Here is a 14668-nt window from a genome sequence, read left to right as displayed (position 1 = left end):
CCCATGCGCACCTCCCTTCCTCCCCTATAGTGCAGCTGCTAGCTAAAAGCCTTCATTAATTACAACCATTATTTCCTCTTCATTTACTTAATTAAAACAGTGGCCTGTGTTTTCCTCCTTATTACTTTCAACTTTCTTCTCTTTTTCCTCCCTTCTGCCCCGTCCTCCCACATAAGTGATTTAAAATGGAGAACTATATTCTAATCTTTAAAACTCAGCTGAGCCTCCCAAAGTCATTCATGGTGTTCAATCAAGATTTGAATTACAAGCTAGGAAATAATGATACAGCTCTCGCTAAATGGATGATGCTAAGATTTTGTTCGTGATGACCATAAATATTGGGCAAGATTTACAAGACAGGTAGTATTGGGTCTAATTGAAATGAGGACTCCTTTGGGGGAAAAAGAAATACAAAATGAAGCACTGAAAATCGGCGTCAAAACTTAATTTGAAAATGATACATAACAACCTACCGTATTTTCCGCATGATCAGGCGCTTTTAAAACTGTTTTCATATACACGGCGCGCCGCATTATAAGGCGCATAGAATGAATAGAAGCTACAATAGCAGCTACAATAGCAGTTAAATTATGCATCCACTAGATGGAGCTACGCTAACGGGAATGCAACACAATACAGCTTTCACAACTGCTGCAGCTGTAATAAATCGCTTTGCAGAACATTTCAAATACTACATCCAAGAAATCCGAATAAGGCACACTGTTGGCTTTTGAGAAAATTGAATGCTTTTAAGTGCGGAAAATACGGTAATATTGTAACACTACTAGAAGATGTGAACCGTACCCTCAAACTTTGTAAGGAGGCCACGCAGGGAGAAAAAAGGGAAAATTGATTTGTTTGCATAAAAGTTAACATGTCTAACATAAAAATACAAAATCAAGGTTCTACATTGGATACTGATTGGAGCTTTTTTTTTTCATCTTTGATGTTGCAGGCTAGCCTTTACAGAGGAGGGTGCAGTCGCTTCACTCCCTACTAGAAAGGAGGGGGGGTCACGCCCCTTTCACTCCCCAGCAAAAAAAAAAAACCCACAAATATAAAAGCCACAGCAAACAAAATCTATAATTAGCCATCCCTTTCATATGAAGAAACACACTGTGCATCCAGACGGCCAATAGAATCATTCTAAAGTTGCTTCTAGTACTTTACAGTTGCTGGTGTATGGATTCAGTGTACTTAATTTGGGAACATTTGTCATGGGGGAGGGGGGGGGGGGCAGTTGTCACAAAAGGAATCTTTATTTCCACCCTTTCTGTGTGTTCTCTCCAAGCTTGGTCTGTAACTCAGCTCCTTTGGGATGGCCCAACTCGATTGTCTTCATTAGTCATTTTCCTTCATATACATTGAGCTGCAGCAGCAGCGTTCAGAAAATTCCAGTTTGCTGCAACCAACTTATAGGTACAATTTATGACCAAAATGCACAACCGTTTGGTCCTACAAGAGCTGGCTCCATTCTATCAGAGCCGATAACCGGAGCCGACTGAATGGGACTTCCCGACTGTTAAGTCGGAATGAGGGTGAAACTGCAAGAAAATGCTCAGCATTAAGTGACGCCTAACGGGAGCCAGGCTAAGAGTGAGGACACAAGGAAGTGATGCGTAGTGGAGAAAGACCGATGGCGGCCATTGCAAAATGGGCGGCGGTGCGTTCGAGCCAATTGATTGTTGGCTCGATGCCAGAGGCAGGAGGTATCCCATGTATTGCTTTGCAAGGGGAATGTGAAAACATTATTTTCACTCAATGTATGTACCGTTTCCTGTCTCTTCACATGATGCAACATGAGAAATTTCTCGCACGTAATGAACAAACTCAAGAGTGTTTTATTGATTCCCCCTCCCCCCCCCCTGATGAATGTCTACTTGTCCCTGACGTACTACCGTATTGGCCCGGATATAAGACGGCCCTGATTATAAGACGACCCCCTCTTTTTCAAGACTCAAGTTTGAAAAAAGACTTTTTGAACACCAAATTAATTTTTATACAGAAAATAATTACAGTACATCTGAATCAAATGATTCTAACAATATATTTGAGAGAACAAACATGTTATTTTGCCTCATTCAAATGTAAAGTGCAATCACATTCGTAAATGAATGGCTTCTGGTTTTTGAAATGTAAATTACATCATAACTTATCCTCAGTTGCCGGTTAACCTGGCCGATCATTGACCCACCTTTCTCCAGATTGTCACTACATTTCTCCATTTTCTGTTATCTCTTCTATTATTTTCTTCTGTTTTCCTTGTTACCGCTATTTTTTATTTTTATTCTTCGTGGCAGGAGTTCACGTTGGCCTGGGAAGTCAAGTTCAGCATTTGCTTCAATGATATTTGGCGCCATCTAGCGTCGTGAATGGGTATAATGTCTAGACCCTGAATATAAGACAACCCCCACTTTTTCAGTCTTATTTCAATGCAAAAAACACCGTCTTATATTCAGGCCAATACGGTATTTATGATTATCAGTTCTGAATCTGCTGTTCTGTAGCCTTAAAATAATTCCCAAGATTACACATACAATTACGACTCAGTATCATATTCTGATTTGTTATTGATCCAACTTGTAAGCAAATATTTTTGCAGCCTGATTGCGCCCATTGCTCACTTTCACTCGGGAAGCCCATTATTAGTTGACGTGAATGTACCAGCTTCCTAAGAACATTTATGTCAGCACCCCAGAATAATGTGCTGCTTTTGTCAAAAAACATTTATCGAAAAAGGCCTCACAACACACCGTTGGCAAAGGATGATTTGTTATCCTCATCCAAAGCAGTCCACAAATGCGGGTGGATACAAATAGTTCACGACACAGACCAAACGATTGTGATTCGGCTCCTTCTATTGGACTTTGCTTTCTTTAAGTGTGTTTGCCAGAAATGTGCCCAGAGTCGCACGGCCACAGCAGGCAGTTGTCCCTAATGCATCCAGCAATTCCACTCCCTCCCTCACAAACTCGGAAACACCAAAAAAAACAAAAAAACACACGCGCACACACATATAGGAGCTCCCTCACCACTAAAGCATCTGTGCCGGCTGTGTCTGATGGCGTCGTAAAGACAGGAGTCAGTAGCGCAGGAAGAGAAGGGTGGTGTGAAGAGCAGCACTAACCGAGGCAATATACGTCGCAGATTAGAGATAAGAGAGTTCAGTCAATAGGCACTGATCTCATTTGAAGATACACCAGACGGACTCGACTCACACAAACAAGCACAAATTCACGCTTGCTCCTCTCGCTGTCGCCGGCGGGCGTCTTTTCTGTTGTTCTGCTTCCCCCCCCCAAAAAAAATTGAGATTAAACAAAAAAGATCAGTTTGCTGTTTCACTGTGCGCAAAAAGCAGATTGAAAGCGTCCTGTGCCGATCGATATGTAAGAATGCCACACAGCTATCGACGCACGTTTCTTAAAACACAACGTACACATCTCAACGTTCAGGTGGGTACTTTTCCATTGGAGAAAGGAAAAACCGCACCGTGAAATAATTTGAAACTGGCGAGATTCAAATCTAAATTGATCATCGTCAACAGGAAGTATGCTAGTGGCTATGCTATTGCTAACTTTGTTTGTGGGGTAAGTAGAAAGAGAAAAACAACAACAATCAAAGCATAGCGTTATAGTATTCAAGTGTGTCCCAATTAAACTGATCACTCAAATTTAAAAAAAAATTAAAAAGAGATACTTTTTAATGTTTTTAACACATTTAGCATTTTTTATGCATTCAGAATAACACCAGTACTGTATATAGTTACAAATATATATATATATACACACACCTCGTTTTTGGATACTCATATTGTATGTATATATTTATATTACGCTTACATTTTACCATATATCGGAAATTCTGTGTTGTTAATAAATACATGAATTGCGTCTTGGCTAGTAGTCATTACCAAGCTTCTTTATGAGCGTTGTTAATCAGCAACAATAACCCCCCCCCCCAAAAAAAGGGCCAATGTTTGTTTTATTGGCATTAAAGATGAGTGACCACCCAAAAACAAAGCGTTGCCACAATCAAGCATCTGGCAACACATGTAAACAAGCAGAAAATGTGCCCAACGTGTGGTTATAAAACAAGACTAATGCCGACAAAACAACTCCAAATTGCGAAATACTTCTTCTGGGAACAGAGCAGAAATGATGGAGCCGACATAAGACGTGAGAAGCCTTGGCACAAATCAGAGTGCATTGTTACGGTTTTGTTAGTGATGACGACGCAAGTGCAAAAAAATAATGATAAATAAATAAATAAAATGAAGACCTGACTGTCAAAAATTATTATTACCACCGGCATTATTGTGATGTAGGCTATATGTGAATTATTGTAGTTAAAATAGATAGTCCCCATTGTGCCGCAATACTTGATATACAGTGGAAATATATATTTGGTTTTATGCGATATTTTCCCCATTTGGCGGCGCATCCGCATCACAGGCGAGGTGAGCGCGTTGCGATCAAAAGAGCAATTGAGTTAATTCATTTCATATTTAGTCTGGTGGTGCAACACACACACAAAACAATCTCAAATGTGAATAACAAAAACTACAATTAAGCCATGCTGGGGGTTTTTTAACTGCTAGTGTACAAATAAATATATTTAAAAATGGGTGGCATTTTAAAAGATAAAGATACATACATGTATACATTTAAGATTCTATATGGAATAATGCATTGTCAGTGATGGGATATCACATGCTTTTTCTCAATGTACATATTAAAAAAAAAAGTTTTATTTCATGCATCACTATTCCATGCACTTTAACCTACCACTCATTGACAAATGTACTTACATTTCAATTTTTGAAATCGGTCATTTGTTTCACTTTACATTGTGGGTCATGTGATTTAATGCCACCGCCATTGTGAATCGCCTTTTAAAAGTGAGTGTCATTGAGGTGTACTAAAGAAAATGACTTTCCTGTCAAGAGAGACGACTCTGCTTCTTTTTTATTTATTTATTCGTGTATTTCTTTTGTGTATCACTCGTAAGGGGTTCGACAATGTCCGCCTTTTACATGCCGAGAAAAATGTTTCTTTCGGTTCATGTGAATGTCTTTCTATGTATGTGTAAAGTGTTTTGATAAACTACTGGCCCCTACTGCTGTCTGAAAATGCGACGCTTGTGTCTTCTCACACGCCGACCGCTTTCATGAAGAAATCCAGCAGACGTTTGAACAACCGCTGCTGTGTTTTCGAAGATGGGTTTCTTCAGGGTTTTGTTTTTGTTTGTTTTTTTCAATTACTATATATTTTGTTGTTGTTGTTGTTCAACCCGGCCAATAGAGGGCAGTATGGCACATTTCAAATTTCCAGGGAAAGTTTACCTCTAAAGTCCTTTTTTTTTTTTTCTGGGGGGGGGGGGGCGAGGAGGTGATGATGCCATCCTAAAATTGGAAGCGGAGTTATTGCAATGTAATGATAGCGCCCGGTGCAATATGGCAAACTTGACAATAATTGGCATGAATAATAAAAGAAGCAAAAGCAATAATCTCGCCCCGCACATTCATGTCCGTGTCACACGTCATCAGAAAGTGACATTGCCCCTCCCCATCCCCACCCCACCCCAACCCCTCGAGCCGTAATTTCTTCATGGCGGTTTACCTGCAAATGACGGAGATTCACAAAATCTATTCTCAACTAAATAAGAAAATATGAACTGGGGGGTTTGGATGACGGCATTTGTTCCAATTGTCTCCTCATGGATAAATCCAAAGTGTGCTAAGGGTTTGTTGCACCTCTGTGATCTATTTCCTGAACCTACATATGATGTGTGTAGCCTCGTGTCCCCTGTAGGATAGGCGGGGGGGTGGGGGACAAAAGACTTCTGAATCAAGCCGCAAGAATCCACATGGGAGCCAATTTAAAAGGCCACTTATTTTTCAGGAAGCCGTCCTGAGAGTCGCGACAATTTTCAAAAAGAAGTAAAGTTCACGTGCAACCGAACCGTATCAGGAAACTTTCGACGACTTGTCACGTAGGTTTTTACATTCCGGGGTAATTCTGTTGTATATTATTTTATGAAAAGCTCGCCAGACAAATTGTGTGCTCCAGACTTATCATGTGGAATTGTGTTTTCGTTGCGACTTATCTTTCATAAATCACCTGGTATTAATCCCCCACAAAGCGAACATTTCTAATGTGTGTGCATAACAATATACGATGTCTTTAACGAGACACCCGTGAGGTTTTCTCGTCTGCTCTTTTAAAGGGGTTGCTGACCCACCCACTCGCTGAGCTCCTTTTTTTCGACGTTCACCTCTTGTCTTGTGAAACTTGACTGATGAGCCAAGCCCCGTCGCTCACCTCGAAGGCTCTTTGTCTCTGTTCTTCTTGCTGCAGCATGTGGACTTTATTTGAAGACGTTTCACACGTAGACACAGGCAGGCGAAGAGGAGCGCGCAGGAGGAAGTTGGTAGGTTTGGGAGGAGGGAGTCGCAGGTGCACAGACTTCTCAAGCCATTATTATTGCGCAGTGGGGGGTTTTTTTTGTTTGTTTGTTTGTTTTTTTCTTTGGTCACATCGACTCAATTCTCAAGCATTTCCTTGATCATCTAATTCACGGAAAAAGCTCTGGCGGTAGTATTGTAGCTCACGTTACCTGCCAATTCCTCCAGCCTGCCCCTCAGCTCCTGCCGCTCTGCTTCCTTTCCGTCCTCCGAGGCTTCTTCTCGGCAGCATTACAAAACAAGTCTCAGAGGGTGCGAGCCTGTTAAGCGGAGACGAGAGGAGGCAGTTATCAGCTGTGATTGGTGACACACCGGTACAGCGCCACAGGTCCTGTCTCTCATGGTCTCCCATCGGAAGGGGGAAGGACTAAGCAACTAGAAAGCGGTGCTGAATTTTTTACAGGCAGCCCCTTTTTGAAGATCCAACTTCCCCCAATTCACACTTCTGTCGTCTCTGCTTTACAGAGAAACAGGGGAAATGGCATGACAGACTGGTATCGCGCCTAACTGATGCACCGTTGAGCTAGGAAAAAATAAGGGGGCAGGGCATTTAAAGTAATTAGCGCATTTTCCACACATCTAAAAGCATTCAATTTTCTCAAAAGCCAACAGTACGCTTTATAATCCGATGCGCCTTGTATATGGATCAATCTTCTAATTTCTTGGACTTTTGAATGTTTTTTAAACTTGTGAAAGCGCTCTATAAATAAAGCTGTATTGTATTCCTTTTAGCGTAGCTCCATCTAGTGGATGCATAACGCAACCGCAGCCACTATTGTAGCTTCCATTATTTGCGCCTGATAATGCGGTGCGCCCTATATATGACCACTGTTTTGAAATAAGCCGTTCGGTGAAGGTGCGGCTTAAACTCCGAAGCGCATTATCGTGCGGAAAATACGGTAACATGATTGTATTTTATAATGTATGCATAAAAAGGGAAATTTCACATTATTTACTGCGATGAACAATTGCATAGGACTAACATTTTGTTGGGTACATTTGTCCATGAATAAATACAGTAGGGCTCCATTTTAGTGAAGGGCATAAATCCTGTGCTGTACCTGTGCGCAGATGCGTGTTAGACCTGGTGTTGGTGCAGGCAGGCGGATCTGGGAGAGGAAAGTCTGTACTTCTGTGGGAGTGGACAGCCAACTTTATTCATGGCCAATCAAAGCAGCTCCTTTCATTTTCTTTAAATGCGCTAGTCACGCACAAGAGTTTCGACATCCGGGTGCGCACAGCCACGCCTTGAATGATAATAATTACTCATGCATTCAATTAATTGATTTCTATAATCTGACTTCCACCACATGTCTGCCTGTGCCCCGCCGCAGAAAATAGTGTCCATAGTCACAGGTTGACGAGTTCTATGATCACCTATTTTCCAGACTGCTTTTCTTTCCTTGGGGTTATAGTTTGAGGTGGAGCCTTTGCCAGCTGTTTTTCGGCAAAAAGAGGGTCTACCCTGAATTGGTTGCAAGCCGATTGCAGAGACATGAAGGCATATCCAATGGTCTAACTTCATGGTTGATTAGAGTGTCGTGTATTATGGTTGTTCCGCCATGCCGCAATCCTTTGGAATGTCCTTTTGAGAATAATTGCATTCCTTCAAAGTGTTGGGATATTATTACATTTCAAAAGGTCAAGAATACAACATCTTCCAGTCTTTTGCCACTTTGACCTTTCAGTTAAAATATAAGTTTGGTCAGGGTACGAATAGCCTTTTGCAATTTAACACATACAATCACCAAGTAAGTCTATAACCGAAAAATACATATATATACATGTGTAGATATATTCTTGATTTTTTTATTTATTTTTTTGCTGACCAACGACTGCTCCACTCTTCAGCCCATTTATCAGTATTGACTTGCCCATTTTTACTATATATTACTGATAAATGGGTAAGTCCATTTATAGTGTACCAAAATTTCAACCTGTGCCCGTAAAATTTCATTTGAGGGTGCACTGTGCTCCTCGTTAAAAAAAAAAAAAAGTCTGTTGCCCTGCTAAATCGTGATTTTCCAACAGGGTAAGAAAAGTTTCGTCATTACTGTGTTACGGTGCACAAGAAAGGTGTCCATAAAGACATTCTTGGATGAGTTTGGTGTTGAAGAACTTAACAGGTCCATACACGAGATGACAAAATGGCGACCTCCCATCATCCAACGTCAGTGACTTTGTCTTGAGGATGAATGAACACATTTGCAGGAGGGGACCACCCACAGATTTTCTTCATTAATTCTGTAAATGGTTGTTTAATGACTGTAAAAAAATAAAAAAAAGCTGTAAAAAGAATTAAATAAATATGACACAAACAATATTTCCTGTCTGCAATGTAACTGCGTCAATGTATTTACCCTTCCCTTGTTCTTTCTCTTTCAGTAAATAAGACTCTAAAGTGATGGGTACAGATGGACATCAAAAACTGAGAAGAAAAATGTGGAAAGCAGAGAGACTTCACGAAAAGACCAACAGAAACAAAAAAACGTGTTCCGGAGCCGTCGTATGAAGAAGGGGGGAAACCCAACCTGAAGGATGAACGGAAGATGATTGTAGGCCTACTCCGAGGCCACGGCCCGAACCATTGAACCTCCGTAGTCTATTATGGTGCAGGAGGCGCTGCTGGCTCTGACCCATGTCGAAAAACAAAACAAGCCTTGCTGAGTGGAAGAGACCAAGTAGACGGGCCACCATAAAACAATTTATTTTTGTTAAAAAAAAAAATCTGTTTATCATTTCCAAAAGGAACAAAGACTAATGTATGTATTATGAATATGTACGTGTGTATATCTATAGTGTGTATGTGTGTGTGTGTATACATATACATACACATGCATATGGGTGTAATACTGTAGGTATGTTTAAAAAATATATACGTGTCCTTACAATTTAGAAGAGGAGCAGTGAGGTGATAGTCGACCCCCTGATGTCTTCTGATTGTATCCCGTCGCGCAACACACTCACACCCATGAAACCCCCCCACCCCCTTTCTTCATTGGGCTTCTGCCGGGTTGAACGAAGGGGCTCGATGGGTTTTTGTGTGCGAGTGTGTCTCGGATGGGTCGCAGCCGGTCGAGGAGACGTTCCAAATCCTGAAGGACAAAAGATAAAGAGCCAGTGTCATCTTCTTACTGTACTGCGGTAGCTGTTACTTTTCTGGCATGTCTTACAAAAAAAAAAAAAAGAAAAAAAAGAATGTGTGCCACTGCACTAGTCTGTACAGATGGAAATAAGAAAGAATGAATGGGGACGTTCGATGAATAGGTCAAGGTTCGATACAGGATACCTTTGCTGGAGGGCCCGCCATCATTACAACCAAATGTGTCGCTGTAGTGTCGTGGTCGAGGTGGCTGTGCTGTGTAGTGAACTGCTTTCATACGTCGTGTCGGGTTTTACGGTTGGGTGGGGCCAGACAGCGCACAAATTAGACAAGACACGGGAGCTGCTCTGAAGCATCGGACAGTGGGGACGGAAGAATGGAGGATTTAAAATAAAACAAGAGAAAAGAAGAAAAAAAAAAGCCCAGCCCGAGACCGTATTTGGACAATGACTGAGGTTTTGTGATTTTATTTTGAAAAGCCAGTCACAATGGATTTAATGTCATTATGTTTTGGCGGTTGCATAAATTGATTGAATTACATCAATGTTTTTTTATGGGCTCAATAGTATTTGGAGACATGACATAATTGTCAAGAAAACCATCATTTATAATCCAGGGTTTGGATTACAAATTACCCAACCATGACCGCGTCAAATCCATAAAATGATCCTACTTTGCAAATGCTAGATTTTTTTTTTTTTAAATTGTGAGTTCGCATCAATCATATCTCACCCGCTTTATTTTAAATCCGATGTGTTGGTGCTCATGGTCAAAATCTCGGAAATTGTCAACAATCGTTGTCCAAATGCCTCCGGGTTGAATTCACTGTATAAAGACGAAAAAGGGAGTCGAGGAACAAAAAAACGTTTTATGAAGAGTCTCTTTCATCCTTTCTATTTAAATGGATCTCTCTCTTTAGTGACATCCTTCTATATTTAAAACATTGTACTAATAACATGCTGTCGGGCATGGTCGAAAAGTCAACTGTAGCCATTTACTAATGTTGTATTTATTGTATTACCAGTAAGAAGACAAAAAAAAACATTTATATATGAGTATAGATATATATCTATTTGTGATCTGCAGCTATTGAGAAAAAGTTTGCCTTTGATTTTCGACTCCCACGCAGGATTTAATGCACTGTCAAACGTATGATGAGTTTTCTACTCGGTGTGACGTTTTATTCTGTTGACATTCATTTGGTTTTGTTTTTCTTTTCAGTTCAGCTACTGAATGTAAGTCAAAAACTCTCGGAACTTTTTAGGTAGGTGATGTTGTTTTCTATCTACAGTATCTATATTTAAAAAAATACAGTGCTCTGTAAATGATATAAATGTGTAAATGATATAGCAAAATGTTTCTGATAAGATGCTGGACTTCTACTGACCCGGAGTGACTGTATTCATGTGAAAAAAAGAGGATAAGCTAGAATGAAAATTGGAGGAGGGGAGCATCCTGAAGGACCACCGGCACCCTGCAGCCGGTGGGAGAGACAGAAATGTTTAATCATTGCAGGATCAGTTAGAATTTTTCTTTGCCTGGCTTTTCAAATTTGATGAGAACAAGGAAATTGGGAGCAGACCGTCCCGTGTGAATAATACAGAGGCAAAGATGAAAAGGTCTTTTTTGAAATAGTTTTTTTTTTTCTACAGCTTCCCTGAATCTTAGTGCTGTTAAGGTGCTACGGTTTGGTGTGTGCAGTCGTAGAAAGTTAAAAGTTAGTTTTTTTGTGAGGAAAAGGGGGTGGACAAAATATCGAGCTTTCAGATTTCTTTGGTGTTTTTGATTGAGTCTCGGTATCAGTTTTAAAACTTAAGGGATTATCCATTGCGGTGGTTTATTAGGATTTAAACAAATCAAAATGAGAGCATCATAATTGTATGTTCAAATAGTGTTTTGGGGTTTTTCCCCCCCAAGCATTCGTTTGGAAAATCTTGATAACAAAATCCTCGAGTTTTTGAACCTCTGGAGCTAGCATACGTCAAGCTAACGTTTGGTCATTTGTAAGGAAGTGGTAAGAAGGAGCAAAGGTAAACATTGTAGCAGTCGTAGAAAGTTAAAAGTTAGGTTTTTCTGAGGAAAAGGGGGTGGACAAAATATTGAGCTTTCAGACTTCTTTAATGTTTTTAGTGAGTGTCTGTATAAGTTCGAAAACTCAAGGAGCTATCCGTAGCGATGGTTTATGAGGATTTAAACAAATCAAAATTAAAGCATCATGTTTTTATTTTCAAATAGTGTTGTTTTGTGCTCCCCCCTTCATTTAGAACATCTTTATAAATCAATTTTTGAACCTCTGGAGCTAGCATACTTCAAGCTAATGTTTGGTCAGTTGTAAGGAAGTGGCAAGAGTGAGCAACGGTAAACATTGTAAACTTGTAGCAGACTTTTTTATTTCCCTGTGGCCTTAACGTTTGAGCTGCTTGCGGCAATACAATAATGGGTACTCTCTTGGTTGCTTTGGCCGCTTGCAAATCCGTTCGTGGAGATAGAAAAGGGCAGCTATTAAAACTGGGTCTCAAAATTCAAGTCACCGCTGTTTTTGCTGCTCACCGCTCCAACTCACCTAAAGTGCGGTTTACGTTTCCCGAAACGTATGACTCACCCGGTTGAGTCTTTAAAAATGTAAACAGCTGTGCGATCATTTTTGACAAGATTGTCACATTTGTGTGAATTTTATTTTTCAAATCTACAAAGAAACAAAAAATATTTTGCTCGACCATTCTCAGTCAGGTGCGGACCTGACAGTAAAGATTTAAATCAGCACCGTGTGATACACTTGGACATGATACTTACCACCGCATGCCTGAATTATTCAGCGAGAAACCAAGGCTGGAAATATCTTTTTGTCTCTTGATGATTACGATAAACAACAAAAAAAAAAAAAACTCCCGCACCAAAAAAAATGCTATGAAAACAATCTCCCTGGCAGAGGTGTATCGGCAGCCATTGTTGTAGCTTATTTCTCCACAAATGTTTCTATTTTTGAGTTAGACGGCGACAATATATATTCGCAGTGATGATTCTTAATAATTGGCTTGTTGCCCTGTGCCTTCACGGTCGGTCAACTTTTGTCACACTTTTGATTCATTCGTCTTGGCGTGATTTTGTCCACCCTCTGAAAAAGAGCACTGTGCATTGATGAATGTAGCAGCCTCAGGGTGCTTTTTTTTTCCCCCTTCCCAGTGAGCTTTCAGGAATCTCTGACAGAGGAGGGAATTCTTGCCACAAAATGACACTGAAAGCTGAAGTCTCCTCCTCCTCCTCCTTTTCTTTCTCTTCCGCTGTACAATGAACGAGTCGTCTTGTGTTCCGCTCAAATAGAGCGCTGTTTGGAAAAATATCACGAGATAGATGCCTTCCGTGTGGCGGCATTTGTATCGTCGAAAGTGCACATGACACGTTAAGGACAGTCATGCAGGGTCATGCAGTGCACGACGGTGCGCTCTCTGGTTGGAAGCCTTTTTCACGGACTGACACGAAATGTGGGTGTGTGAGTGCGGGGGGCGTCAAAGTGGATTATCTTTCACGGAAGGCTTACCCACCCTCATCCCGCCGCGATCCACCGCACTTTAACCGGGATCACCCACCGGCAGTTGGATCTGGAAAACGGAGGCAAAAAACAAAAGAAGAAAACCCAACGAAAGACTTAACAGAAAACGAAACAAGAACAAACTACGAAAGCAACTAACGATGTCAATCTAAGCAGAGATCGAGGTTTACTCGGATCTTTGTCTTGTTCTTCTTGGAGCTAAAGTTTTCTGGGGGGGTTTTCTGTTATTGGTTGAAGATTTTCATCCTGTTTACATATGACCCCCCCAATTGCTAACTCTCTGGTTAGAGAAGTCAGGGGATTAAAAATAAAAAATAAAACACACAGAAGAGGCTTCCATTCAGGCATTCATGGCAAAATACGGTCATTCTGAGAGGAACCCTACAAGCTAGAATGTTCCGTGTGTCCTTTCCCTTGAAGATCTCCATCCATGACAAATCCTTGAGCTTCCTCTCTAATGTCTGCAAGAAGTTCCCCATGTTGTTATTTTGTTGTATACCTCAGACGCAAAACCGTAAGCAGCTGCTCCTGTCAAGTTTCCGGCCAACCAGACCCTAGCTTAGCGCCGCTTTGTTACCCCAGCTCCACCCGAAAAAAAAAATCCATATGCCAAAACCACACCTACCTCCCCCTGGTAACCCACTGACCTCCACATCGAAGACCACAGTATACTATTTTGGACTTTTCAAAAAAAAAAAAAAAAAAAAAAGCTTGCTCAAAATTGTGCTATACATCCTTCCAATTTAATTTATTTATTTATATGGGAGCATTTCATTGTGGGGGGGGGGGGGAACGGTGTCGCTTCCAAAGTCCAACACCACAAGGTTCATAAAACTGAAAACAAGTTAAAACTTGTAACTAACAAAAGCTTATTTATTTATTTATTTATATGTATTTATTTGGAGGAAAATGGGTTTGGAAATCAGAACGTACAGGAAGTCCACCAGCATCACATAACGAATTAAGAATTAAAACTATCAGTGTGTGCTCATATTTGAAGGTGCTTCTGCATGAGGCTTTTATTTATTTTATTTATTTATTAATTTATTTATTTTTTGTATACTGTGGCCTTTACACCTCCAACACTCCTCAAACCCCAACAGCCGTCCTCTCCTATGCAGCCCCCAAAGCACAAAGTTTTGAATGGTAGAAAGAAAAAAAAAAAGATTTCCTCCCAATACTGTTGAATCTCTTTTAGGGTCTTTTTGTTTAATGTATTTGAGGCTTTCAATGTGCTTTTTGTATTCTTACATGCAGATCTTCTTTTTCGGCTTTTGGATCAAGCGTATCAAACTCCAAACTCTTCTGTGACATCACTCAATTTGCATTCTCTTTTATTGCCCCCCCCCCCCCCCCGCATCGGACTGTAATGAAGAACAAATCGGTCAATTTACTCGGCTCTTGAATTCCGTAATGTAATTGTCGAAACGTCTCCTGACGAATCCCTCCCTTGCACAGTCCGTAGCAAGAAAAGTCCTCTTAGTGGAGCGCGAGAGAGCGGTTTGGTGCTATTAGTTTATGCGAATTAGATATGGATATGGCTCAAAAGTCA

At 40.7% G+C, this 14668-nt stretch overlaps 1 protein-coding gene across 7 annotated transcripts in view; it reads left to right on the top strand.

Moving 5' to 3' along the window:
• rbfox3a (RNA binding fox-1 homolog 3a) overlaps nucleotides 1–11188 on the top strand; it is a 220247-nt gene extending 209059 nt beyond the window's left edge. For 5 of the 7 annotated variants that reach the window (XM_086138894.1, XM_086138893.1, XM_086138892.1 and 2 more), the window contains one exon: nucleotides 956–5343. In XM_086138894.1, coding sequence (XP_085995020.1) covers nucleotides 956–1000 — 45 coding nt within the window. In that variant the 3' untranslated portion in view covers nucleotides 1001–5343. Of the gene's footprint in view, nucleotides 1–955; nucleotides 5344–8848 lie in introns of those variants that run through there. The other 2 variants (XR_015104126.1, XM_086138891.1) reach the window with 2 other exon arrangements.
• Nucleotides 11189–14668: the final 3480 nt, after the last annotated feature.

This window comes from Hippocampus guttulatus, chromosome 19, assembly GCF_054856545.1.
Source record: "Hippocampus guttulatus isolate MCC_2025c chromosome 19, RoL_Hgut_1.0, whole genome shotgun sequence".
In the NCBI taxonomy this organism is placed as follows: domain Eukaryota; kingdom Metazoa; phylum Chordata; class Actinopteri; order Syngnathiformes; family Syngnathidae; genus Hippocampus; species Hippocampus guttulatus.
Note: the sequence above shows the minus strand (reverse complement) of the source record. Positions and strands in the feature narration are given on the sequence as shown.